This window comes from Lampetra planeri, chromosome 32 (assembly GCF_965212315.1).
Source record: "Lampetra planeri chromosome 32, kcLamPlan1.2.h2, whole genome shotgun sequence".
NCBI classification, from domain to species: domain Eukaryota; kingdom Metazoa; phylum Chordata; class Hyperoartia; order Petromyzontiformes; family Petromyzontidae; genus Lampetra; species Lampetra planeri.
The window spans coordinates 9,862,215-9,889,261 of NC_136138.1; the positions used below are offsets into that span (position 1 = coordinate 9,862,215).

Consider the following 27,047-nt stretch of genomic DNA (forward strand, 5'->3'; position numbering starts at 1 on the left):
ATTATTTGATTGTTTTATTTTCATTATTTTATTATTTCCATTCTACGTGACTTTACCGAAAGAACCAAGAAGAGGTCATCCACAATGCATGTTTTTTTTGTTGGGTTATATCGCATAAATAAATGTGTCGTTTAAACCCGCCACCACCCGACACAGCCAACTAGCAAGGGTTGTCACCTAAACAGAACGTGCAAATGCGTTACTAGTACAGCACATCGGTGTGTTGGAGAGCAAATCCACAACATTTACAATAAAGAGGTCACTAATGTTTCAGAAGCTGTTGTTGTGTCCTGTGTTGTTGAACTTCCTTCGCGCCGTACGTAGCCAACCGTGCCGATCGGAGGTGCAGTTTGTGCGATATCCCTCCGTGGTCCATTGCCAAACATTGAGTTGGTGTACCGCAGTGGGAGGGTTTGGAATGCATTCTGCAAGTTACGGCAACATTTTGACAACATTTTAATAAAATTGGATCGTAATGAAATTACAAAAAAATTTGCTGACACACATTCACGTATTTGTATGCATGCAAACATTAAAAAGAAAATATTTCAAAGCAAGACATCACTGCACCATTTCATTTTAAGGAATCTGTGACATTCCATTTATAGTCACACTGATTTGAACGAGTAGATTTAACAACACAAACGACTGCTCACGAACGGCGAGAAGGCACACGACTCCTAACGTGCCTGACATCGTCCACGTGATGTGACCATCACATTTTGCATGAACAATGCTCTCAGTTTAGCCTCGACCAACAGCTCTCAAGGGGCTGAACGTATAACCACATTATCAATCTAGATTTGAAGTTTTCGTGACTGCAGGGATCCATACTCTTTGGTTCTTTCGGCAAAGTCACGTGGGTACAAAATAAAATAAATTAAATCACGACGTTTCGATTGCAACACATTGGGGAAACGAAAAGACATATCTCGGACCGTGTTCGCGAACACAAGGCAGATCTGAAACACGGCAGAACCAATACCTCTGCCGTGGCTGACTATTGCTATAACGCTGTGGGCTCGCAAGATATTGTTTTTTTCCGAGACCAAGATACTCTGCAAACCTTCGGGCTACTATCAAAGGTTTGTTCATGAAGCCATCCAGATATATAAACATAGACATAACTTCAACCGAGAAGATGGATACAAATTGAGCAGTCATTGGGAGGATATTATTAACCAGGTAAAACCCTAACTGCTTTGCATTGGTTGTCTATCATATCTGCCGGGTACTACTACACTACTCAGAACTCTCCCTCCCCCTACCCCACACCCCCACCCCTCCCTCTCCCCCCTTGCCCCTCCCCCTTTCTTACCTATATAACCTCTTACCACGGCAACTCTCTCTCCCACTTGAGCAAAAAAAAATTATTGCCGTGGTTTTCCCACCTGATGATGATTGCTTGTGTTGCAATCGAAACGTCGTGATTTATTTTATTTTATGCCTACGTGACTTTACCGAAAGAACCAAAGAGTAACCACATTATCGTTTAAGGCCACTAACATCAATAACAAGCCTCATTGCAGTCTGTGCCGAACACATTTGATTGTTGCGATTTGTTTTTTTGTTGCCATACACAGAACGTGTTGGTTTAAAATTCTGAACGGATGTAATAATGCCTTGTAACTCGCGTGCATTGACTCTTCTTCACTCCTTTGTCTCGTGGCGAAGAACCTGTAAACCACACACACACAGACACACACGCAGACACACAGACAGACACACACGCGCAGACACACACGCACGCAGACACACACGCAGACACAGGCACACACACACGCGCTGAAACGAATCATCCATCAAGCTGCCCCGACAAAGCGAAATGAACTCTGCAGCAGTGAGAGAAGGGGGTTGTGGAATGATGATGCGTCAATGATTGTTTCTCTCCCCCACCCCCAGCAATATCGCTTCTTAAGCTCATGACACGTGGTGCGTTCATTGCGCAATGGGTTTACGTTGACTCTGCGGCCACCAGAGACTCGGCCAATGTCGAATCCCAGCATACAAATACTGGACCGCGGTAATTCAATAACACGACAGCCAACGCACAGGGGATAATGACTGTGTAATGCATTCCAATGTTGTAATAGGGTTTTACCCTTTAAACTGGTACAAAAACTGACACCTTTATACAAGGCATCATGTTTGCAATAACCACAACACAAGCAGTCAAAATGCAAACAAAAAGAAACAACTCTGATGATGATGATGATAATGATATGCACTGTCCTTGAAGTTGATTGGTCCACACCCGAGACAGCTTCAATCAACTTCAGGACAGTGCATATCATTATCATCATCAGAGTTGTTTCTTTTTGTTTGCATTTTGACTGCTTGTGTTGTGGTTATTGCAAACATGATGCCTTGTATAAAGGTGTCAGTTTTTGTACCAGTTTAAAGGGTAAAACCCTATTACTATATGTTGCCACTGGTAAAGGAGATGCCTCATAGCATTCCGATGTTGTCTCTTTCCCTCGCTTCGTGTACTGGCTGCGAAGTGACTCGATCAGCCACTAGAGGCGCTATCACACACTGCAATGTCGAGAAAGTCTGTTTCTGAACTGAAACAATTCACTACATTCAGTTTAACACGTAGGCTTTCGCGACCAATATCATCCATAATAGAGATTTTGGGTTAGATCGCGTAAATATATAAATGTGTCGGGTGGCGGCGGGTTTTAACGACACGTTTATATATTTACGGGATTTAACCCAAAAACATCTATTATGAAATCACTACATTGTTGAGCTAAAATCTTTCACCCCCGTTAATCGAACTTGTAGAGATGCATTCATTACGAGAAGGGATGATTGGGCAGTGGTCAGGAATAATAAAGGTCTGGCAGCCAAGGAATGGAGCGCGTCCAATAGAGCGTCCACCGAGGGAGATGGAGCAATGAATTTAGTTTGCGTGCAGCCTGGAGAGATGCTGGATGGATTGTTGCATCGCAAGATCATGAGAGGTGGCGGCGGCGGCTTCAGGAGGCCTTCATCCAGCAGTGGAGTGAGCATGACTGGTGACGACCACTAATGATGGCGATTGATGGCGATAACTGATCATTATTATTTTTGTGTTTAGTTTTTTGTCTTACCGCCATTTCCGATCAGCACGGTTGACTACATACGCTGCAAAACAAGTTCAACATAATAATTGTTTTTTTACCCTTTTATCTGCCAACAAAACTGACACCTTTTTTTTTACAAGGAGTCATGTTTGCATAGACCACAATACCTGCAGTCGTAATGCAAACAAAAAACATAACTCTGATAATGTATGCACTGTCCTTGAAGTTGATAGGTCCACACCCGAGACGGCTTTCCTTAGAGCCTAGACTCACATGGTGTTGCATTACGACTGCAGGTATTGTGGTCTATGCAAACATGACTCCTTGTAAAAAAAGGTGTCGGTTTTGTTGCCAGATAAAAGGGTAAAAAAAACAATTATCATATTTTTCTACTGGCAAATTAAGTTCAACATACATTATGGCAGTGATTGATTGTTGATGATGATGATTGTGATGATGCCACGAGGGAGGGGAGAGTGCGTACAGACTGCAAAGCCTTGTCCCTGAGTTCTGTGTCCGTCAGCAGTTGCTCACCATCGCTGCTCCTCCCCTCGCTGTCGCTGCCGCTCGCGAGTCTGGGCACAACGAGAAACACAGCCGCGTCGTGCTGCGGCAAAGAGCAGGTGACCTCCAAGAATGACCTCTAGAAACCGCTCCGATGCACACGGCCAAATACGCTGGAGCTCACGTATCCCGCCGCATGGCAGTCGACCGTTTTATACGCGAATGGTGTTACCGAAGTACGCTTTTATTTAGTTCTCTGGTGTGATTTCAGGTTGTGCTACGTGCTGTTCGGCATGACGCGCTGGGAGCGAAAGGTCGGACATCAGTCGAACATAACCTGGAGAGAACACATCGGAGAGATACACAGCACGGCAAGGCCGTAGCCATGGAGTCAACATTGGGGGGACCAAATCTTCCAGCGGGTCTGGGGGTCTCCCCCCCCCAGAAAAAAAAATCTAAATTTGAAAACTAATTTCCTGCCATTTCCTGTCTAAAATATAAAGAAATTCACTAACACATGGGATGGACTTTTAATATATTTTTTACAATAATGTCTAAGAGTGTATTGTATTACATTGATCTGTTTTTTTCTTTTTGACCTTTTCTTGTTTCATTGTATGTAATGGCAGAGATATAAAGTACAACCATAACCACAATCATATAAACAGCAATCTATGAATTGTTACATGAAGACAAGTCCAGATATTGTGGCCAAGGGTTAGAAAATAGTTGTTTTTATTTACATAGCATCGCAATTATTATTAAAAACAATATATTGGAGGGGACATTTTTTGCATATTTTATTATATATTGGGGGGGATGTGTCCCCCCCAATATATATTCTAATTCTAATTACGGCCTTGCAGCACGGAAACCTGCGGAGACGTACAATAGTAATTGTCGATGTGCTTAACATTATACCAACAAGTATCAACTTTAGTTTTGGAGAATAAGACTTCCCAACAGCAATCGCGAATGAATGTCAAATGCCAGTGGCTGTCATCAGATTTCACTAAATAGCTGATCGCTGTGCATTGTTTTTGCCGAAATCGGTTCACAAAAAGACAAAACTTAAGGTTACTGCGACACAATGCTGTCTCCACTTGCCCAGAAGAGTAACAAAAACACGGAAAAGGGCTAAGCTCACTGCGACGGAGATGTTTCTGTCTGTTAAACCACTGTTGTCGAGCACAAACCCCAAGCAGTCGGCAAGAGATAAGAGTTATAGATCTGGAATTGAGCAAGCTTACAAGAACTTGGGAAAGTAGATTAGGGAGAAAATCCCAAAGTCGTGCAGCACGAGAAAGCGTCTTTGTCGATGCGAGCACATCCCTTACTTGGTGGATGGAAGCTCAAGGTCAAAGTTCGCAGCCTGGGTCGGTGGGGGGAGGCTGAGCAGTTGCCACGTGGAGCCACCTCGCTCCGACACCGCGTCCCCACCCTGCTGCAGGCACACGTCACGTGACAAGGACAACTCACGTGGCAGGCACTGGGCAGGTAGGCGGCCGGACGGATGGTTGGTCCGATGTGTGGCGAGTTTAGTAGGCGATAGGGGGACCTTGTAAATGTTGTGGGTTTACTCACCAACACACCGGTGTGCTGAAGTAGTAACTAATTGGCACGTTTTGTTGACATGCTGGTGGGTTAACGCAATCTAATCCAAAAACTTTATTACGAATAATATTGGTAGCGAAAGCCTACGTGTTAAACTAGTTGAGTAGGTGCCTGACTGAACAGCTGGATGGCTATGTGGCTGGCTAGGTGGGTAGCGGGTGACTGGCTGGATAGCTGGGTAGCTGATTAGAAGATTGTGTGGCTTCCTGACTGAGTGGGTGGCTGAGAGGCTGACTTGTTGGGTGGCTAGGTGGTTGACTGGCTGGTTGATTGGGTGGATGGGTGGTTAAGTGGCTGGGTATTTAGTTGGCTGGCTGATTGGAGAGCGGATTGACTGGTTGGCTGTGGAGACAGCTGGCTGGTTGGCTGTGTGACTATCTGGGTGGTTTGTTAGCTGATGGGATGTAAATCTAGAAATGTAGCTAGGTGGCAGTTTGACTAGGCAGCTGAGTAACTGGCTGTGTAACTGGCTGAGTGGATCTATCATAGCAGTTTGCAAAGCATGGCAACAAGTGGCAGTGATGAGACGCACCAGGTGAAGACCCTCACCTGGTAGTGCTGATAAGCACGAGCTGTCAGTAGCTCGTTCGCTCGTTGCTCCACACAGCCAAGGGTGGTCATCACCACCTGCTCCAATAAGTCCTCGCCATGGCCAAAACATAGCCCAGCTGAACCTTCAGACCCTCCAATGTGACTCAGAAGAGAACTGATCTCTGGGAAGAGACCGAGAGAGAGAGAGGTAGAATGCAACCTAACGAAATCAACGCACGGTGAGCGATTCTGTGGCTTCGTGACGCTTCGAGTCTAAACTAAGTGAAAACATTTGTTTCAACCAGGTAAGGCCCACTGAGCTATACAGATTTTTTTCAGAAGCGACCTGGCCACAAATGATAGCTCACCGAAGTGGCTTATCATCACGTGAAGATCTTTCGCAGACAAATACTCTAAACGCGTGATGCCGAGTCTAAATGTGTTGGGAAAAACCGGAGAAAAATCCACGCGACCACTGGGAGAGAAGAGAGCAAGAAGATGCAAACTCCAAAAAGGTGTCAGTTTTGTTGCCAGATAAAAGGGTAAAAAAACAATTATCATATTTTTTTGCTGGCAAATGAGGTACCAATGGCGTAAATGCTTACCCCGAGCTCTCATACTCTGATGGTGCATTGTCTTTCAGTTGTGTGCCTTTTGGCGTCATCTGGTCCAACCCATGTGAGACTAGGCTCTAAGGAAAGCTGTCTCGGGTGTGAACCAATCAACTTCAAGGACAGTGCGTACATTATCAGAGTTATGTTTTTTGTTTGCATTACGACTGCAGGTATTGTGGTCTATGCAAATATGACTCCTTGTAAAAAAAGGTGTCAGTTTTGTTGCCAGATAAAAGGGTAACAAAAAACAATTATCTTATTATACAGCAGGCGTCAGAGGTCCAGGATGGGACCCACGAGGAGTCTTGTCGCACGCCGCCTACCGCTCTGCAGCTGGCTGCCCATCCTGCGCCGCCGCCGATTGTCGCCACGCAGCCGCTCCGCCTCGCGGCCGGCGTTTCGCGCCCGCTCCTCCAGCAGGCGCGCCTCGTCCCCGAGCCGCGAGTCGCGCTCCGCATCGCTCCGCCGGCCGTCGCGCAGCTCGGTCGTCAGCTGACGCGCGGGGGGTGGGGGGGGGGCAAAGATCCACCCGCGTAGCCTTTCACAGACTGTTGGGGCAAGTGCCCTTAGTGGGCACCAGAGGTCGCAAACGGGTTTTGATTCCTTACCCGTACCCGGCCGCACCAGGGTCGCAAATGGGTACCCGTACCCGGCTGGGTACGGGTACCCGTTCCCTACCCGTACCCGTACCCTACCCGAAATGAGTGACAAACGGTGACTCACCAGTGACTCACGGCCTACCCGTACCCGTACCCGGCCACACCAGGGTCGCAAACGGCTACCCGTACCCGTACCCGGCCGGGTATGGGTAGCTGGGTATCGGGTAGGGTACGGGTATCGGGTACCCGGTTGCGACCTCTGGTGGGCACCTATGAAAGCCGGAATGGCACACAAGGGGCGCGGGGGTGGACAACGCTACGCCCGGCTGCCGTTGTCCCCGCACTGCTGATGTTTACACACCGCACCGGGTAGAGTACTCATTTAATGTTGAGTAGACCTAGGCGAGGCCCAGAACTGGTTCAAATATTCGCCACTATTATTGGTCGTGAGCGGGAATCAAACTCGGGTCACCAAATTTGCAGCGCAATGTGTTGAGCTAACACAAAGATCCCCTTAAATGCTTAAGAGACTGCTGGGGCAAGTGGTGTTAGCGAGCACCTATTGAGGCCAGGCATTGACGCAGAGAAACGGTGTGCCTTCAAAACCAGATGCGGTAGCAACACTTGGAGAAAACACCAGACCAAATATGCAATGCGAGATTCAGTCCACGTCTGTCCAAAGTGCGATATAAACGCTATGCAGCCGGGATTGGTCTCGTCAGTCATAATGCAAAACAACTCTTTCACCTTCCGTTCTATCGTTTTGGACTCGCCCCGGCAGGCAGTCGTCATCGTTTCGATAGCCGTCTCTGAGGTCGGAGCAGGACATCAAAGAGCGGTGTGACCAGCATCATGCCTGGCTGCCTTTGCTACACCCACACCGAGGCGTCCGAACTGTGGCAAGTACTAATTTAAAGGCCAATTTGACCTACACCGCTCGCCAATGAATTTGTCCGTGGCGTGGCGTGAAATCCCGGTCACCCGAATCGCAAAAACAATTGCGTGGTCCACTGCGCCACCGTTCCCCGTACGTCCTCAGCCACAGCGGCACCCGCAGTCCCACCCACCTTGTCGATCTCATCGTTGAGCTGCTGGATGGCCGCGCTCTGCTCCGAGACGTAGTTGTAGAGGGCGAAGTTGTTTTCTTCCCCTGTGGAAAGAAGCATCGATAATCCTTTGATCCAAGGTTTCCTCCGTGACTGCTTGTCCACGTTTTGTGATCCCTTTGTGATATCCCGCCAATTAACAACGTTTTTTTACCTTAATTCTAGATTTGAAGCTTCACACTCACATCTGACCACATTCTGACAAGCTCCCCCTCCTCTCCTCCCCCTTAACTTGTATTTAAGAGCTTGCATCTTGAATCCCTGCCTCACTTGATGCAGCAAATCTGGCTGTGACGGTCCCACCTGATGACGGAGACTTGTGTTGCCTCCGAAACGTCGTGATTTTTATTATTTAATTTTTTATTAATTTTAATTTCATTTTTTACCTACGTGACTTTACCGAAAGAACTAGGAGTATTTTTTTCCCTTCTTCCTCATCGGTGCATTGCTCATCCACGCCGGGAGGCGCTGCACAGGCCCCACGCCCCGTGCCACAGAGACGTTTGCTGCATGGCAGCGAAAAGTGACATTTTGAATTCTCACAGATGGAATTCAGCCGAATTTAGTGAGGAGAAAAACCCTAACATTACGTGTCAGGGTGTTTTTGTGTGCTGTGATCTTGAACTTAGGATGCTGGCTCAGTACAGGGACAGTGAAGCAGATAATGTTGTTGAGCTCCGAGCATGAACAGGTGTGTAAGTGTGCGTGTGTGTGTAGGCCTTCATAGGTGCTCGCTAACAGCACTTGCCCCTACAGTCTGTTAAGGTTATAAGGGGGATTTTTGTCTTTGTGTGCGCGTGCGGGGAGCGGTGGTGTAGCGGTTAGCGCGCTGCGCTACGAACCTTGCGACCCCGAGATTGATTCCCGCTCACGGCCAACACCCAGTGACGATTATCTGAACCGGTCCTGGGCCTCGCTTAGGTCAACTCGGCCTCAAACTAGTACCTGGTGCGGTGTGTAAACATCGCCACTGGGGAGACAAAGGCGGTCGGGCGTGGTGCTGGCCACCCACCCCCTCGTGTGCCGTGCCGGCCTTCATAGGTGCTGCTCGCTAACAGCACTTGCCCCTACAGTCTGCTAAGGCTCTACGGGGGATCTTTGTGCGCGCGCGTGTGTGTGTTCACACAGTGCGTGCGTGTGTGTTCACACAGTGCGTGTGTGTGTGTGTTCACACAGTGCGTGCGTGTGTGTTCACACAGTGCGCGCGTGTGTGTTCACACAGTGCGTGTGTGTGTGTGTTCACACAGTGCGTGCGTGTGTGTGTTCACACAGTGCGTGTGTGTGTGTTCACACAGTGCGTGTGTGTGTGTTCACACAGTGCGTGTGTGTGTGTGTTCACACAGTGCGTGTGTGTGTGTTCACACAGTGCGCGTGTGTGTGTTCACACAGTGCGCGTGTGTGTGTTCACACAGTGCGCGTGTGTGTGTTCACACAGTGCGCGTGTGTGTGTTCACACAGTGCGTGTGTGTTCACACAGTGCGTGTGTGTGTGTTCACACAGTGCGTGTGTGTTCACACAGTGCGTGTGTGTGTGTTCACACAGTGCGTGTGTGTGTGTTCACACAGTGCGTGTGTGTGTGTTCACACAGTGCGCGTGTGTGTGTGTTCACACAGTGCGCGTGTGTGTGTGTTCACACAGTGCGCGTGCGTGTGTGTTCACACAGTGCGTGTGTGTGTGTTCACACAGTGCGTGTGTGTGTGTTCACACAGTGCGTGTGTGTGTGTTCACACAGTGCGTGTGTGTGTGTGTTCACACAGTGCGTGTGTGTGTGTGTTCACACAGTGCGTGTGTGTGTGTTCACACAGTGCGTGCGTGTGTGTGTTCACACAGTGCGCGCGTGTGTGTGTTCACACAGTGCGTGTGTGTGTGTTCACACAGTGCGTGTGTGTGTGTTCACACAGTGCGTGTGTGTGTGTGTTCACACAGTGCGTGTGTGTGTGTGTTCACACAGTGCGTGTGTGTGTGTTCACACAGTGCGTGCGTGTGTGTTCACACAGTGCGTGCGTGTGTGTTCACACAGTGCGTGCGTGTGTGTTCACACAGTGCGTGCGTGTGTGTTCACACAGTGCGTGCGTGTGTGTTCACACAGTGCGTGTGTGTGTGTGTTCACACAGTGCGTGTGCGTGTGTGTTCACACAGTGCTGGCCTCACGCTCCATAAACTTGGAGTAGAAAAGTTTCCCGTCCACCTCCTGCCCGCTCCGGGCGCCAGGGCCGCCGTCTTTCTCCAGGGAGCGCCGGATCTGAGAGATGTGAATACGCAGCGCTGGAGCATGGCAACATTTAGAGAGCCCCACCTCGACTTCCCACTTGGCAGACGCCAGGGACCGCTCTTCATCAACAAGCAGGAGGCGGCGTCGGCTGAGGTTAACAGACAATGCCATCAAGGCGGTCCCTGCACCCTTCTTACTTTGCCTACCGAGCCCTGTGCCCCCAACTCACCTGGAGTTATACGGTACACAACACACACTCACGCGCATATGCACAGTCGTCAAGCGCTGGGTGACACGAGCGACCATTAAAGTGCGTACACGTGTGTGTGTGTGTCTGTGCAGCTGTGTACAGGCGATGTGCAGCCGGTTCAAGTAATTGTCACTGGTGTACAGGTGATGTGCAGCTCTGTACAGGTGATGTGTACAGGTGATGTGTACAGGTGACGTGTACAGGTGACGTGTACAGGTAGATACAGGTGGGTACAGGTGTGTGCAGTGTTTGGCTGTGTACAGGTGATGTGCACGGGTGATGTGTACAGGTGACGTGTACAGGTAGGTACAGGTGGGTACAGGTGGGTACAGGTGTGTGCAGTGTCTATGGCTGTGTACAGGTGATGTGTACAAGTGACGTGTACAGGTAGGTACAGGTGGGTACAGGTGTGTGCAGTGTCTATGGGTGTGTACAGGTGATGTGTACAGGTGATGTGTACAGGTGACGTGTACAGGTGACGTGTACAGATGATGTGTACAGGTGATGTGTACAGGTGCGTGGCGTCTCCCCCCACCGCCTCGCGGATGCCCTCGCCATCGTCGAGCCCGAGCGCGAGGGCGAGGGTCGACATGCGGCGGTGCGTCCGGCGCGACCCCTCCGCCTCCGTGCCCGCCGACGCGTGCAGGAACGCCGGCAGGGCCACCGACCTGCGACGGCTCATCCCTGCGGCACACACCGGTGGGCGGGGCGAGACGTTTCGGGCAACGTGGCAGAGAGAGGACTCCCCAGGGCGCAAAGCGTGGCCCCCATTCAGTCAGTTTTTTTTGTGTTTTATCGGTTTTTAGCTTTTTTTCGGGTTTTAGCGTTTTTTGGGGGTTTTTTCGGGGACCAGGGGGAGGCGGCGGGGGGGGGTCCCACGTGCCTGCCAGCTCCTGCAGCCGCCTGACATCGGTGTCGCTCAGCTCGGCGAGGCTGCCCTTGGCCACGCGCCCGGCTCTGGGGCTGCCGGTGCCGCCGCCGCCGCCGCCAGGAGAGCCGTCGCCCTCCAGCAGCGCCGCGATCTGCTGAGACGCCGCATCGTACCGCGCCACAGCCTCCCGCTGCTCCTCCAAGCGCTTGCGTCTCGCCTCGTCTGTCGATGTAAAAAGGAGACCGCCGTTCTTGACGATTTCAGGACGAGACAAAACTTGCGTCTCCCCCGTGAATGGGGCGCGGCTTGTTTTGTCTGTCAGTCCGCTGCTGGATGAGGGCCCCACCCCCGCCCCGCTCGCTTTGTGTGTCATGGGCAGGGCTCGGTGACCAAAAAACAACAATAAGAAAAAATTTTGTTCGCATTCTGTAAAAAAAAAACCTCAATATTTGAAGAGCCGCAAAGCAAGTGGTGAACACGAGACGGTGGTCCTCGATGAGTAACGTGGCGAAGCAGCAGGGTCCTTAAGGAGCCGCGTGTTACCAACCCCTCCCACTCGTGGAGAACATTTAACATTTAACTGTACATCAGTGGGGGGGGGGGGGGGAGGTAAAGATGGGGAGCATAGACATTTTGGTCCACGCTGCACTACAACAATTAATTTTGCTGCGCCGTAGTCTACGACAACTGTTTTGTGCGTGGTGGTGCTGTGGTAACGCTTATGCCTCAAATTGTATGCACGGTGAGCTTCATTCGTGCCGTACGTAGCCAACCGTGCTAATCGAGGTGCGGAGGAAGGGCACCGAACTGCACACATTGAGTCGGGGCCTGGGTTAGATTCCTGCAGTGTTTGTATGTTCTCCCCCTGTTCTGTAAGAGTTTCCTCCGGGTTTTCCGGTTTCCTCCCATAGCCAAAAACATTCAAACGTGATTAGTACTGTACAGTATTGGCCAAACATCCCAATGCAGGACCCTCCTGAAAATAAAAGTATTTGGACCCAGTGTGGCTTTGCTGGATAAATAGGTAATTATTATCTCAGCACTATCCAATACAATATAGCAGATCATTGTTTCATTATCCCGAGGTCTGGCGTGGAATCACGGCGGGCGAAAATAATTCCGAATGTTATTTTAATTGGAATATTTTAAAACATTGAATCCAGTAATATAGCAAATGTTGAGGTACCAAAACTGGGGCTTGTAATAAGTCGCAAAATTAGTTCAAACACAGTGGCGGCTCCTGCAAAATCGCTCAGGGGGGGCAAATGTCTGGATGATTGATAAGGATAAGGTCCACCCATGCAATGGATAAATGAACAGCTTAAGCATGTAAAGGCAACTTCACTTCTTTAATATTAATGAAAAATAAAGTGACTCTTACAATACATCTTGTTTGTTTCTATACTCACTATTAATACAAACTACTCAAGTTTCTTTTATTAAAGATTCCACTAGGTGGCGACAAATAATATTGTTGGATGAAACGTGCTTACGTATGATGACATAAGCACGTTAGTGCGAGCCCTCCCGGAAGCCATAGAGAATGCATTGCAGCGCCCCCGTTCGAAAAAAAACATCTTTGAATGTAAGTCTATGGCGCCACTCTGGGCAATTCTCAGCCGGAGTGAAATCGCCCAAAAAGAGGCGGTACTCCACAGAACGTGACATGACGCTGATTGGACTATATCCAGAGGCACAGTGACGGCTAGCGTGACTTTGTGGTTGAATGACATTGGTGGTGCGTCGCCCAATCGCCCTAATGAAGAAACCGCCCCTGTTCAAACACAAATAGGTATAAATATACATGTACATACATTATTACGCGCGTGTATGCGCATGCACATCGCCGTACTCAACGAGAGTGCGGAGAATTGCCCAACTCCATCAGCAGTCTTGAGCCAGTGGTTAAAACTCCACGTTCCTATGACGGGGACCAGCCCATTCATTTAACGACCAATATATTAATTTGACAAAGCGGCTACCAATTTTCACCGACCAATGAGCGGCGGGGATTTATCTCAGTGTGCCTGGCGGCTCTGTCACTTTCGCCCGCAGCAGGGAGGCGATTGCAAAGGGGCCGCTGACCCAGCTTGCGTTGGCTGCGCTCCAGCTCGTCTTGCGACACTCGCCGCTTGTCCTTCTCCAGCAGGAAGCGCTGCAGCCCGCCCTCGTGGTCGCTCGCCAGCTGCAGCTCGCGCATCTCTGCGTGGAACATCTCCACCTCCTTCTCGTTCTGCTCCCGCACGCGGCTCAGCTTGGCCTGCGCATCCTCCCTGCGTCGCGCGGTCACGGCGAGGCGTTCCGTTAAAGCGCTCGAGGACAACAACACCACCGCCACTCCCGTACGTTTAAAGCGCTCGAGTAAAAGCATTCCCTCGTTATTCGCGAGGGATACGTCCCGGAGATGCTCGTGTGAATCGCACATTTCGCGTATAACGACAGAGCCAGACTGGAGGCTGTTGAAGAGTTTTACAGCTCCGTCTCCTTTTAAATAATGTCTGCCCTGTGCCCATCGTGATCCCCAGCCAGGTCGTTGTCAAACGGAGCAGGGGGTCGTGACTGATGGCTGCCTCACCTCGATTGGTGAGCTTCGCTCGCTGCCTCCATCGATGCTTTCATCTCCTTCTTCAGGTCCTTGAGCTCCTGCAGGTGACATGACAGCACAACCGTCGGTTGTAGGCATTGTCCGAATTTGACCCTGGACCTGCCCGTACCTCGAATAAGACGAGTTTCGGATCAAAAAGATTGTAAGGGTAATTCCGGATATTTTTTCAGATATTTGGATCGGTTAGATGATGGAATAATTAATTTAAGGCATTCTCATGCTTACGAAAGTTACATTACCTGACGTAATGTGGTGTCACTTTTGTCCAGAAAATAATGTAAGTGGAGGCACTGAAATTACGTATCTAGGGGGATGGGTAGACATCCCCCTAGCAACTCGATTTGGCTCAGCTTTATGAACGATGGCAAACTGCGCCACCGAGATGGGAAAGACACAGATGGGCGTGAGTGCTGTACTGTGCTGTATGCCACACTCACTCTGCATGTCGGTGTGCTGACCCTAATAGGTGTTCGCTAACAACGGCATCTGTAAAGCAGTATTCGGCCCGTGTCTTCATGTCACATGGCCCCTGGCCCCGTGAGAGGCCCTGCGCTTCCAAATGGCCCACAGACGGTGTGGTGCCCGTCGCTGCATCTTAGCGTCGTGTCTGCTGTGGAACTGCGACCCAAACACCAACGCCTTCGCGAGACCAAGGCACGAGCAGGCGTTTTCGTTCGTGCCCGCGTAAAAGTGAGCCGCGATTTTCTTTCGGGTTCATAATTGTACACGTGTGTGCGTGTGCATGTGGAATTTCTTTCGCACCATACGTAGCCAACCGTGCTGATCGGAGGTGGACACCGCTGAGGTGTGCGTGTGTTTGCGTGTTCCAGTCCAACTCGACCCTTGATAAGGAAGGTTCCCACAATGAGTTTATATTATTCTATTTCCGGTTCTGTTTTGGTTATATTATTCCTCCTCGCTCCCTCCCCCTTTCTGCCATTATTCTTCCCCTCCCCCATAAACAGCCCGCTCCCGATTGTTACCCTCGCCACGGTACGGCAGTGAGCTCGGATGTCCTCCGGCCGGTCTCTAATTTTGAGGGTACATCACTCCGGGTTTGGTACATGCTGGCCATCGAACAAAGACGCTCACCGCATCGCGCGCTTTCAGATGCGCTTCCGCGGCCGTCTGGAACGCTCTTCCCTTCGATATTTGGAAGCCACTGGAGCTATGTACTTTTAAATCCGGATTTAAAATTCGTTTCTATGGAACTCTGCTTTTTGTGTTTAGTTTGTTGTCCTTCCCCCCCACACCTCCGATTAGCGCGGTTGGCTACGTACGGTGCAAAATAAGTTTAGCATACATACATACAGAAACCCGCAGACACCCAGACCCAGAGACACCAATAGACCCATAGAGACTCACAGAGACCCACAGATTGGCGCGGTTGGCTACGTACGGTGCGAAAGAAGTTCTAAATTCCTCCCATTTGGAATCTACTTTGTATTCTGGTTTTCTTGAATTACAATAAAAACAATTTTTACAACAACATTTTTTTCCCCCACCCAGCTGCAAAGCTAGAAACGGGGGGCGTTCGTCGTCGGTGAAGAAGCGGGCGACCTTCTCGAGCTTGCTGTGGACGACGAGGAACTTGTCGCGCTCGCAACGCAGGGTGTCGATGTCTCCTCGCAGTCGCCCGTTCTCCGTCAGCTGCTCACCCAGCTTGGTATTCGTCTGCTCACGCGGACAAAAGATTGCGCCGCCCCACGTGGTCGCACACACCAGAGAGGGCAAGTGCTGTCAGCGAGCGTCGTCGAAGCCCGGGACGATTGGTCAGCGCCACGCCCCCCGGTCGCCTTTATCTCCCCAGTGCTGACGTTTACGCACCGCACCAGGTACTCATTTGATGCTAAGTCGACCTAGGGGAGGCTCAGGACCGGTTCAAATAATCGTCAATGACGTTGGCTGCGAGCGGGAATCGAACTTGGGTCACGGGGTGTACGTAATGCAGTGCGTTAACCACTGTGCCACCGTTATTCACTTGCCCGCTCAAGGCTAACACTTAGACGTGCACACATACCGGCTGTGGACAAGCAGGCAGAAAAACAAGTCAAAGTGAAATGTTTTCCTTACACACGTGGCACCTCTCTAGCACACATCTTCCACCCACTATTACATAAAACTGTTTGTGTTTTACCAGGTAAGGCCCACTGAGCTATGTAGCGACCTATCCACAAATGATAGCGAAACGAAGTTGGTTATTGTTGCGTGGAGTTTATAGCAGCCAAATACTCTAAACGCGTGATGTTTCTAAATGCGGAGGGGAAAAACCGGAGGATTCGGAGACAAATCCAAACTCCAAATATACAGCAGTCGTCAAGGTTGGGATCGACACCCACCACCTAATTAATATTCATGAACATAAAACTAGACACTTCTAAACAACGAGAGAGAGAGAGAATGTATTTTATTCATAGTAGTTTCAAATATAAAATTTGAAAGCAAGTTGTGGCTGTGACTGTAGTTGTTGTATACAAGTGCAAAGACATGTGATTCGAGTTGTGACTGTGAATGTCGTGATGGAGTCAATTGTACGTGCCATCGCTACTGAGCTCATAATAAAGGGCATTTTTTTGGGGGGGTTGATTCGCGTAAATATAAACGTGCCGTTAACCCCGCCACCACCCGACACAGCGAGACATCGTAGTCGAATTGTAAATGTTGTGAGTTTACTCTCCAACACACCGGGTGTGCTGAAGTAGCAACCAATTGGCACGTCTTGTTTACTGTGACAAACCTTACGAATCGGCTGTGTCGGGTGGTGGCGGCTTTAACGACACCTCGATTATGGATAACACTGCTCGCGAAAGCCTACGAGCTCATATGAGTCGCTCACCGTGTCCAGCCGCGTGCTCGCGTTGTGAATCTTGCTCTGCACGTGGAGCTGCTTCACTGGAGCCGCTCGCTTGCGCTCAAGGGTTTTCTCCATGGCCCCGATCTGAATTGGGCGGGTGGTGGTCACGCGCAGAGGAACAACAACGTCGCGCTGCGTGCGCTCCGCCGTGGGAACCCCCCCCCCCCCCCCGGTGTCATCATCGCAGCAGCTCCTCCTGGCTGCTGCCATCGAACAAAGGCGGCGGTCACCGCATCGCGCGGCGCTTTCAGATGCGCTTCCGCGGCCGTCTGGAACGCTCTTCCTTCCGATGTTATGGGAAGCCACTGGAGCTTTGCGCTTTTAAATCATATAGATTGACAAACTAATTTCTTTACAGCTGCTTCTTGTGCTTAGTTTGGTGTCCTTCACCGGCACCTCCGATTATCACGGTCGGCGACGTACGGTGCGAAATAAGTTCAACATCAAAGATCAAAGATCCCCCATATAGCCTGAACAGACTGTAGGGGCAAGTGCTGTTTGCGAGCACCTATGATGGCCAGCACGGTACACGAGGGGGTGGGTGGCCAGCACCACGCCCGACCGCCTTTGTCTCCCTAGTGGCAATGTTGACACACCTCACCAGGTACTCATTTGAGGCTGAGTCGACCTAGGGGAGGCCCGGGACCGGTTCAGATAATCGTCCCTGGTGTTGGCCATGAGTGGGAATCGAACTAGTGTCGCCGGGTTCATAGCGCAGCGCGCTAACCGCTACACCACCGCTCCCCCACCGCTCCCCACAACATACATACATACACATACATACACACATTCATACACACACACATTCCATTTGTGGTAACCCCCCAAAACTCCTGCACCTGGAATTAATTGGCAGCGTCTGCATCGCCCACGGCCGAATCACCCGCAAATCGCCCAATTCTCATCAGATGACGGAAGCTAAACAGGTCTGAGCCTGGATAGGACTTGTATAGGCTACCGCCATGGATAACGCCGGTGTTCAATGCTGCTGCGAGAGCAGAGGGCAGTGCAATGCAACTCCTTGTTGAATCGCACTTGTATCATGCGCTCCCATACCGATGCTCCCTCGAATAACCCTCGCGACCTGCACGGCGTCATGGGCGAGGCGTTTATCCGGCGGCCTGGGCTGTATATGTCTGCACCGCCACGCCGAGATAAACCCAGCTTGCAAATGACACAGTGGATTACACAGTCCAAACAAGCTGGTAATACGGACCCAGTAATGGAGGCTCTATTTTTTTTAGGTGCAACAAAGAGGCGAGCTCAGAAAAAACATGCGAACGCATACTCACACAAGTGCACATTTAGGCATTTGTGCACTTACACCCACGACCTTGTGTAGAAAATCATCCCACTGCCTCACAGCACATATTTTATTTTTAGTTGTTGTAAAAGTGCTTTCTGAAAGTGTTTCAAAGTCAATCTTGCCCCTAAATGGTAGAGATATGGGTACTGATATTTGTAACCTGTGTTGGTAAGTTTCATAGTGATTGGTTGAATTATTTTGCAATTTCCATATATAAAACGTGGGCAAGTGTCCTCGGACGAATGAACAAACGGATGGACAGACACACAGCCTACATCATTGGCATGCTGCATCCATTTGTCCCCTCAAGGTCCCTAAGATCTGGGGATGCAGATCTCCTCTCCGTATTCCCAGGTCGAGGTTTCAGTCCATGGGTGACCGAGATTTTTCCGGTGTAGCTCCCAGGCTATGGAACGCTCTTATTCCACGAGCTATCGGAGCGATCGCCGAGTCTGTGGACATGTTTAAAATGCTCCTTATAACCTATTTATGCGCTTCCGCTCATTAAACTTTTAGTTAATTTAGTGAATGATTTTTTAAATGTATTTATTATATTATTTTTTGCTGAGTGTCTGCTGCTGCTGTGTCCTGTACAGTGTTTTGAGATCCTTGATGAAAAACCGCTGTACAAATGGAATTACTATGATTATTACTTCCCAGAAATATCGATCTGTAGCCTGCAGCCTCTCCCTCGTAGTTTTTACCACACACAAATATGTGCAGCATTGCACGTGCAAAACCTCTCCAAACCATTAGCTCCAAAGAACTGAATGTGTGGTCATTTTGTCGTTTAGACCAATACTCGACGAGTTGAGCGCACGTAGCCAACAAAAAAATGGTCACACATTCAGTTCTTTGGAGTTAGTGGTCTGGACAAGGCCGAAGGCTTTTGTACAGGAGACCCGCATATATGTGTTTTGTTAAACCTATTTATTGTCTGGCCTGCACAAACGCTTCTGTTGTGAAGGGTTTTAAAATGATCATTTACAAATTTGAAACTCTCCCCTCTTTTAACAGCAATGCCAAAACAGTTCACGGGTTCAACGACAACTCCAATTTTGCAAGGGTCAGCAATGACTAACGAGCAATCCAAGTTTTGTTGGGGGGACGGGGGGGACGGGGGGGCGGGGCGGCATTGGCATGGTGATGGAAGTATTTCTCTGTGTCAATACCAGCGTAGGGAGCAAATTGACACAAGTTTAGCATTAACTTGTGGCTTCTCTGCGTGGGTCAACGCTTCTCTGGAAATTAGAAAAGCAGGGCTCCCAACAGGCCCCCCACCCCCCCCCCCCAGAGGCTTACGGCCACTCGCGAGTAACGATGCGTGACCACACGGGCCGTTTGGAAACCAGCTGAACGCACAAACACAGCAAAGACAAGGGGTGAAGATTTGTATTTATAGGATGCTTAAATCCTTCAGCATCCCAATGTACCTCGCACAACAGCTTGGCCCGAATGAATGACGTCCGTTTCGCCGAGATTACGGTATTCGTTGGAGCTGTATTTAAGTTTAGGTGAAAAGACGAAAGAACACAAGCGAGCGATGATCACGAAAGGCAAAAGGAGTAATGGCAGGATCCAATAGCATTTGGAGAAGCAAGCGAATCAGCTACAAAATCAAACTGAACATCTTCAGTACAGCTTTGTACGCCTGCGAGACTTGGACATTAGAAAAATACTGACAGAGATAAGATGTCGGCACTAGAAATGCATTGCTACAGAAGGATACTGCATCTAAGCTGTAGTGACCAAATAAGAAAAAGGCTGCATATAGAAGAAGACCTGATGGTGCAGGCAGCGATGAGAAGGAAACTGGCACTATTTGGACACATGTGTAGGATGGACAACTGCAGGATAATTAAAAATATGTTCTTCGGAAAAATGGAAGGAACTGGAAAAAAGAGGAAGACCTCACAGAGGATGGCTTCATGACGACAGAAGAGATTTGTGCCAGAAAGATGTGGCCACTATTTGGGCATATTGGCACAAGACAGAGAGGAGAGTGGAAACAAATTATGAAATGTCCAGTGGACACCCTTGGGGCTATCCGCCCATGGATTGTGACAATGACGATGATGATCAGGTTAAAGTTTGATTTAAATCTTTCGTGACTGCAGGGATTCATATTTCTTTGTTCTTTTGGTAAAGTTACGTAGAAGGGGAAAAAAACAATAAAAGAATAAAAATAAAACAATAAAATTGCATTGTTTTATTTTTATTATTTTTTTGTTTTACCCCCCTTCTAAGTGAACAATAAAAGAATAATAATAAAACAATAAAATCGTATTGTTTTATTTGTATTACTTTATTGTTTTTTTTTTCCCTTCTACGTGACTTTACCGAAAGAACCAAAGAGATGATCAGGTTGGCCACCGTGAAACCGTGAGAAGGCTACCAGAAGTATAGCAGAGCCGCACAAACGCCCTACTGAAGCCACCTCGTGGCCAGCAGACCTCTGCATTGTCATGTAGCTCCTGAACATATTTGCCAATCGCATGAATAATAACCTTCATCCCATGGCCACCTCTGCCATTCGATTGTCCCGCAGCAGCCTCGCCTAAGGGGATCGTAATGGCGACCGTCCCTACGTGGGCAGCACCGGCCAGCAAATGGGCGTCGTATGCCCTGTAGGGGTCGATGTTGCAATGGGGCGTTTACATCTCACACTACACTCAGAATCAGAGCTATTTCCCGACGGAAGCCCATCCAGCTAAGAAGCTTTTTTTCCAAGGGCGACTCATCTCCCCGAGTATGAAAGTGCACGGGCCACACATCCTTGTCTGCGTGTGGCTTCTCATCTAAACATGCTCTCTGAAGCGAAGCAGACAGCACCAGCAGCGGTAACTAAACATTCATGAACGGCCAAACATCTCGCTGTAGGACCCGAGAGCTTGGGAAATTGTTGGCACCAGTTCCGGCTTGTCTGCAATTTCTGATGCCTTAGAATCGTTCCCTCTCTCCCAGAGAGTGAACAAAAAGACGTGCATTACAAATAATAAATCATTATGTTGATTAATAATTGTTAATTTAATCCACAAACTGAACCAGACAGCCTCTGACCTGGTCGTCCAGCATTTGCTGTCTTTGCAGTTCCTGCTCAATCTGCTCATCGAGATGTCCGTTTCTTGCCAGGAGTGAGGACACTCTTCCTGCGCTGTACCTCTGTCCTCCTCGATGGCTGGCAGCCACTGCCAGCTTCTGGAGAGTGGTCTTTCTCTCTTCCTCCAGACGAGACAGCTCCTGCCTAGCAATCGCAAAGACAACAACATTCATCATCCGTTCTGGGCAGCCTCACCGGGGACTCAAGGGGAAAGACCCACCCCCCCTCTGAGCGGAGGTGGCCGGGTGGCTCATGAGACACAGAAGCTGAGCCGGCACCGCTTAGATTCTGGTTTGAATCCGGGTATCGGCCGGCCCAAGAGTAGCGAGTCACATGCATGCAACTTGAACTTATTTCGCACAGCGCATAGCCAACCGTGCTAATCGGAATTGTGCGGAGGAAGGACAACAAAAATAAAATCGATGGCCTCAGACGATCACAAATGAATGCACAAAAAAACCCAACTATATTAAATGAAATTTCGATTTAAAGCTTTCGTGACTGCAGGGATTCATCTTCTTGGTTCTTTCGGTAAAGTGACTTTACCGAAAGAACCAAGAAGATGAATTAAATTAGTTTATCATTGACGTTGACTACTTACAGCTGCAACAATTTCACTCTGACGACATACGATGAACACCGTGCAGGACATACGGAAGGCTGCGCCTCCCATATGGATAGAGAGGTCTACTGAACTTCCACCATTTGTCGTGGCACGGCATCATCTTCCAGCGCCGCTCTCCGACACATAGTGGTGCACCGCTAGTTGCCAGCGTAGCGAATGGTAATGTAATTTGCATGTGATAAAATGCCGATGGCACAATTGGAAAATAAGTATGGGGGGGGGGGGTGGGGAAGAAGAAAACAAACTTGTCACATTATAGTGCTGGTGAATAAACGCCATGCCATGTAATGTATTTTCGTTCCCAAGTCAGCCTAATTAAGTAAACACAACCTTTTCAATTAACATTCGCAGCCACGAGTCAACGTAGGTTTTTGATACTATTGTAGCGGTGTCAAGACCACTATGCTCGCACTCCAGTTATCAACACACAACGCGCGTGACACACTCTCACACACATAACACGTAACATGCCCGCACATGCACGCATCAGTAGACACTTCTTTGCCACCTCTAGCTGAAGAAAGAAACTAAAAAAAGAAAAAAGATCCCTGTTTACTTTGAAGTCAACGTGTCCTTGGACCTGACAAGCAGCAGAAACTCCCCCAAGACACCTGGAAATTGACAAGGCTGCATTTTCACAATGAATTCAAACAACAGACTCACGCCAAACAATTTTACCATGCTCGAGTATACATTTGCATAGATTTTAATGATCATTATCTGGCAGTGTAAGCTTAGCGGCAAAGGTATACTGCTAACAATCGGAGGCCTTGCGAATTCAAATCCTGCTTGGGGGGGGGGGTTGACTCAACCCATCATCCCTGTGGTGTCGATAAAATAGATACCACCTTTAGAGGAAGTCGACAGTGGCTGTCTGCCATTGGATCGTGAAATTTTCACAACCGGCTCATTGGCGGTGAGTGCCAGCCCACGATCCAACTGAGTGGGAAACCCCTCGTGATACTTATGACAACCTGTGTCATTTATATATCCAGAAAGAAAAAAACCTCACCAGGGCCCATGCCAACCACACTACTACGCCACCGTTGATGCCCGTGTGCCAGGTGCGAGTGTCCTCTGCACCGCTTACATCTGCTTGCGGATTTCGGAGGTTGATTCTCGCTTGTACACACGCTGCTCGCTCTGCAGCCTCCTCTGCTGCTGCACCAGCGACAGGTACTCCTTCTCACCTGGGCCACGCAACGCACGCAACCATCGGTCAAAAATCAACAGCAACGAAGACAGCGAAAACCGCTCGCCAGTAAGTGGGGGCGTCCTCACCACCGGGCTTCCTGCAAAGGCTCACCGGTCACAGCTCACCAGACACGTGGACAAGATTGGCACCTTTAAGAAACGGCTGAATTGCATCGCACTGTTTGTGTCGTTGTTGGCGGGCAAAATCAAATCAAGTCATTGCTAATTACATTTGATATTCGTGCCATTTTTATTGCGTGAGGCTATCACGAATGCGCTGTGTTTCGTAGACATAGTCCGCGGTAGTTTCGTAGTATGTGGCAATTGTTGCTAGATATGTTCTCGCAAACGAGTAATTTTCAGGTAATTCAGTCAGACCATGACTCTGGCATACACGTGCCTGCTGTTTTAAGAAAAACACCAGAGGATGCTTAACGTCCATTATGAAGCAGACACTGCATATTTGCAGTTAATACCACCCGCAGTATTAACCAGGGTGGCCGCGGGGGTCGAACCGCAAATGTCTTGCAACAAGTGGCAAAAGCGCTCCAGCTCGGCCACGACGGAGGCACGCTTTTGCGAGAAAAACAAGTTTGACAAGAAAGAACAATTCGCTACGAAGAGCTGCATTGGGTCCATACTGCATGAGCATTGGGTTTGCAGGATATGGAGTCTGAACTGGTTTCTGTCATTCTGCAACACAGTGGCTCTGTTCACTGCAAGCATCGCTCACCTAGCCCATTGTTGCACCACCCTAACCCTGTCTCATCAAAATGAAAATGCCGTGCCAATTTTTATGGCTTGTCTCATAAAAAAAAGAAAAACACTGTGGCCAAGCGATAGGTGGGGATAGGTGGGCCGTGTCGCCGGTTTGGAGTTCTCCAAGGTGCTCTGCGAATAACTTTTGTCATCACACCCACTGCAAGGCATTCAGCACTGGATTTCACAACAGCACAGCAAATAAACCCAGCTGCATGCTTTTACATGCTGTAGCCTTACAACGGTGTAATTTTTAGCGCGATACAGATGGTAGAAAATAACAGAAACGTCGTGTCTGTCTACGCAGTCAGCCATTTATTACCAGTTTGTCATGGATCATTAAATTTTCATTTCAAAAAGGCAAGCTTCACAGATTTCATCCGTCAAAATCACCCCGAATGCGCCCAATCTCACGAGACTTCAGACGTTAAGCTGGGTTGAGTCTGGTTAATACTTGGATGGGTGATCACCAGGGCTGACCAAGCGTTCTAGCCATGGGACTGGCCAAGTTAAAAAAAATTCTGATTCTATGTTGTCCTCCCAAACTAAAGACGAAGACTCATTAATATGGAACTGGACAAATATTCCGATGCAAGCAAGGGGTCTCTTTAAAATAGGGCGCTATATAAATCCTAAATATAATAGATTATTGATATTATTATTATTATTTATTTTTAGATTATTATTCATTCTTCACCTGAGGACGGATACTTGCGTTGTGGTCGAAACGTCGTGAGAATTATTTTATTATGTTTTATTTTTATTATTTTATTACTTCCCTTCTACGTGACTTTACCAAAAGAACCAAGAACATGAATCCCTGCAGTCACGAAAGCTTTAAATCGAAAGATTATTGATAATTTAACATAAATATTTTAAACAGGGCTTCACTTCAACTGGGGTGTGTTGGATTCTGTGACCTGGAGAATATTAGTGCATCCACTACACCACATGCAATATGCCTGTCGCTATGGTTGCGTGCTACTAGTCACGTGTCTACTCCAGTCGATCGGCGACCCAGAAAGTACTCCGCGAGAGAGGTTAAGCGATGATGATCAATAAACCCACGTGTGATCGGTCCTACCTTCGGCGTCACTGTCACGATCTGCCGAATCTTGCCGACGGGAAGAGCTCCTCTCTGGGCTCATGGTGCCGGCCGAATCCTGTCACACGGGCACGGCGGAGACTTGGAAAAACAACCCCAACGGTTTGCAGAAACAACAGGGCAGCTCTACACATTGGGCAATCCTCACAGTCGAGGATTCAAAATCTTCCCCGATAATTAAATATAAAAGTGTACTTTTCATGGCATTTGTCTACAGCTTTAGATAATATTGTTTTTATTATTAATTAAAAGTGTTGTCTGGATCGTTCTCTTGAGATGGAACAGGGTGTCAAGTGACACATACGTACAGACGTGAACGGACGGCACAATCACTGTTGCAACGTGGATAAAAAAAAGTCAGTTCGTCCGAGTATGTCCAACACCATTTTTCCCCGATCAACAAAAGCGGATAAATTTGTTCTATTTGGATTCCAGTCCTAATCGATTCACATTACTGGATGCAAGTAAAGCAAAAAAAAAAATCACAACATTTTTATAACCACGAATCGCCACGTCTTTAAAGTGTCTACAGTGTATGTCTGAAATAGTGGAAATGCCCCTAAAGCCGAGATGGCTTTATGGCATGCAAATAACTCATACGCTGTAACTATAGAAAGTAAAATCTCACCTGAGTTACTCTTAATGCATATCGACGACTCAGATTTGGTGGGAAGCATGCACGACACACATGGGCAATTGTGTTCTTTGGAAATAACCTCTTCTTCCACATAGCGGGGATTTGATCAGCAACGTTTAAATGTTCACGTCAAAGTTGCTGAGCTAACAGTGTTTTGGTGGTGATAATGTTAAGCTTTCCAAGTAAAAGCAAAAGAGCAAACGGCCTCAACATCTTGTAAAAAGGCAAAAGTATTTTTTGTGTTTTATTTGTTGTCCTTCGCCCACAATTCCGATTTGAACGATTGGCTACATACGGTGCAAAAAAAGTTCAACATGCACACATACAAACAGTTTTTTTAACTGACTGAGAATAATGTTCCCACAAAGAGAAGAGAAATGCCTGCAATGTCTGCTAAACGTACAAAAAATTTACTCTGCGGAAAGAAAAAAAAACCTCTGGTGGTGTGTTGCACAAAACTCACAAAGTGCTTGCAGCAAGAAGCCGTCCTCGCTCGCTTTCCTCCGAACCAACGTTCGATCCGCTCCCCTCCCGCCTGCGAAGCGTTCTGCCCTGCGCCGGTGCGATCGACGGCGATCGCAGGATCGCTCGCGAGAGTCAGTGGTCGCGAGGGAGGTGAGCGAGCGAGCCCCACGCCGTTGCCACGGTGGATCCTTGACGGAGTCAATCCGAGGCGAATCCTCCCACGCCAAGTCGTGAGCTGCCTCGCCCTCCCGCGTGCAAGCGTTGTCTCCGCGCTGCAAACTCGCGTGTCCACCCCTCTTAGGGACGGGCAGTGGGGGGGGAGTTGCAGAGTCTGGCTGCTATGGTGACAAGTGGTCGACTGGAGCGGTTTAATATCAAAAATGTAACCCGCGTACGCGTTGCTGCGTGCAGCGGCTTGTTTTATGGTCTTATCGCTACAGCGGGGGCATGTTGGTCTTTCCACGCTCTCCCGTTCACAGGGACGCACCAAGCCTAGCAATAGACGGTTGCTGATAAAGGGCCCATAATGGCATTACGAGGGATAGCAATGTGCAAGTCAAAACTTGGGATGTCAAACTTGGAAGGCTCCCGCAAGTTTAAGTCAATTCAGGCAGTTTTGCTCATGAGGATTATCGAGTTTTATGTTTAGTGTGTTTTTACACGTGTTTCAATTGTGTATTCAATGACATGCCCTTAGAAAATGCGTGCATTCGGAACTGTGCAGACATGTGCAGTGCACCCTGTGTGTGAGATAACGGCCTGCAGAAGGTGGAAAGGCAGAACTACTTCTTAGAGCCTTTCAAGTGACGCATTCACCCTGGGAGTGGCTCCAATTTCCCACATGCACTGCTGTAAGCACTGACGGCACAGCAACCAAACCAACACCCTTCATATTCTCCAAGTTCGGAATTTAGCCAAAGTCTAAACTCACACTTTATACATTGTTGGTTTGTGTGTAATCATTGATGACAGCGCTCGAACCCAGGTTAATCACGTGTGGCTGCCTGCATTCAAACCCAGGACCTCAG

General features: G+C 48.7%; 1 protein-coding gene across 5 annotated transcripts; it reads right to left on the reverse strand.

Annotated features, from left to right (window-relative positions):
• Positions 1 to 1,305: 1,305 nt before the first annotated feature.
• On the reverse strand, positions 1,306 to 26,998 carry LOC144729436 (uncharacterized). 5 transcript variants are annotated; one of them, XM_078609722.1, is made up of 17 exons: positions 26,018 to 26,998; positions 24,897 to 24,975; positions 22,950 to 23,049; positions 21,195 to 21,378; positions 16,811 to 16,912; positions 15,535 to 15,648; positions 13,945 to 14,012; positions 13,455 to 13,642; positions 11,382 to 11,591; positions 11,034 to 11,182; positions 10,188 to 10,278; positions 7,998 to 8,080; positions 6,655 to 6,823; positions 5,736 to 5,899; positions 4,910 to 5,013; positions 3,603 to 3,643; positions 1,306 to 1,677 (listed from the first exon to the last, which is right to left on the reverse strand). In XM_078609722.1, exons 2-17 carry the CDS (start codon positions 24,958 to 24,960, stop codon positions 1,595 to 1,597), a joined length of 1,914 nt encoding a protein of 637 aa, XP_078465848.1. In that variant the 5' UTR covers positions 24,961 to 24,975; positions 26,018 to 26,998; the 3' UTR covers positions 1,306 to 1,594. The 5 variants fall into 5 exon arrangements, with proteins under 5 accessions (XP_078465848.1, XP_078465847.1, XP_078465849.1 ...); XM_078609721.1 differs by having other exon boundaries at positions 4,910 to 5,016; XM_078609723.1 differs by having other exon boundaries at positions 3,553 to 3,643; positions 4,910 to 5,016.
• Positions 26,999 to 27,047: the final 49 nt, after the last annotated feature.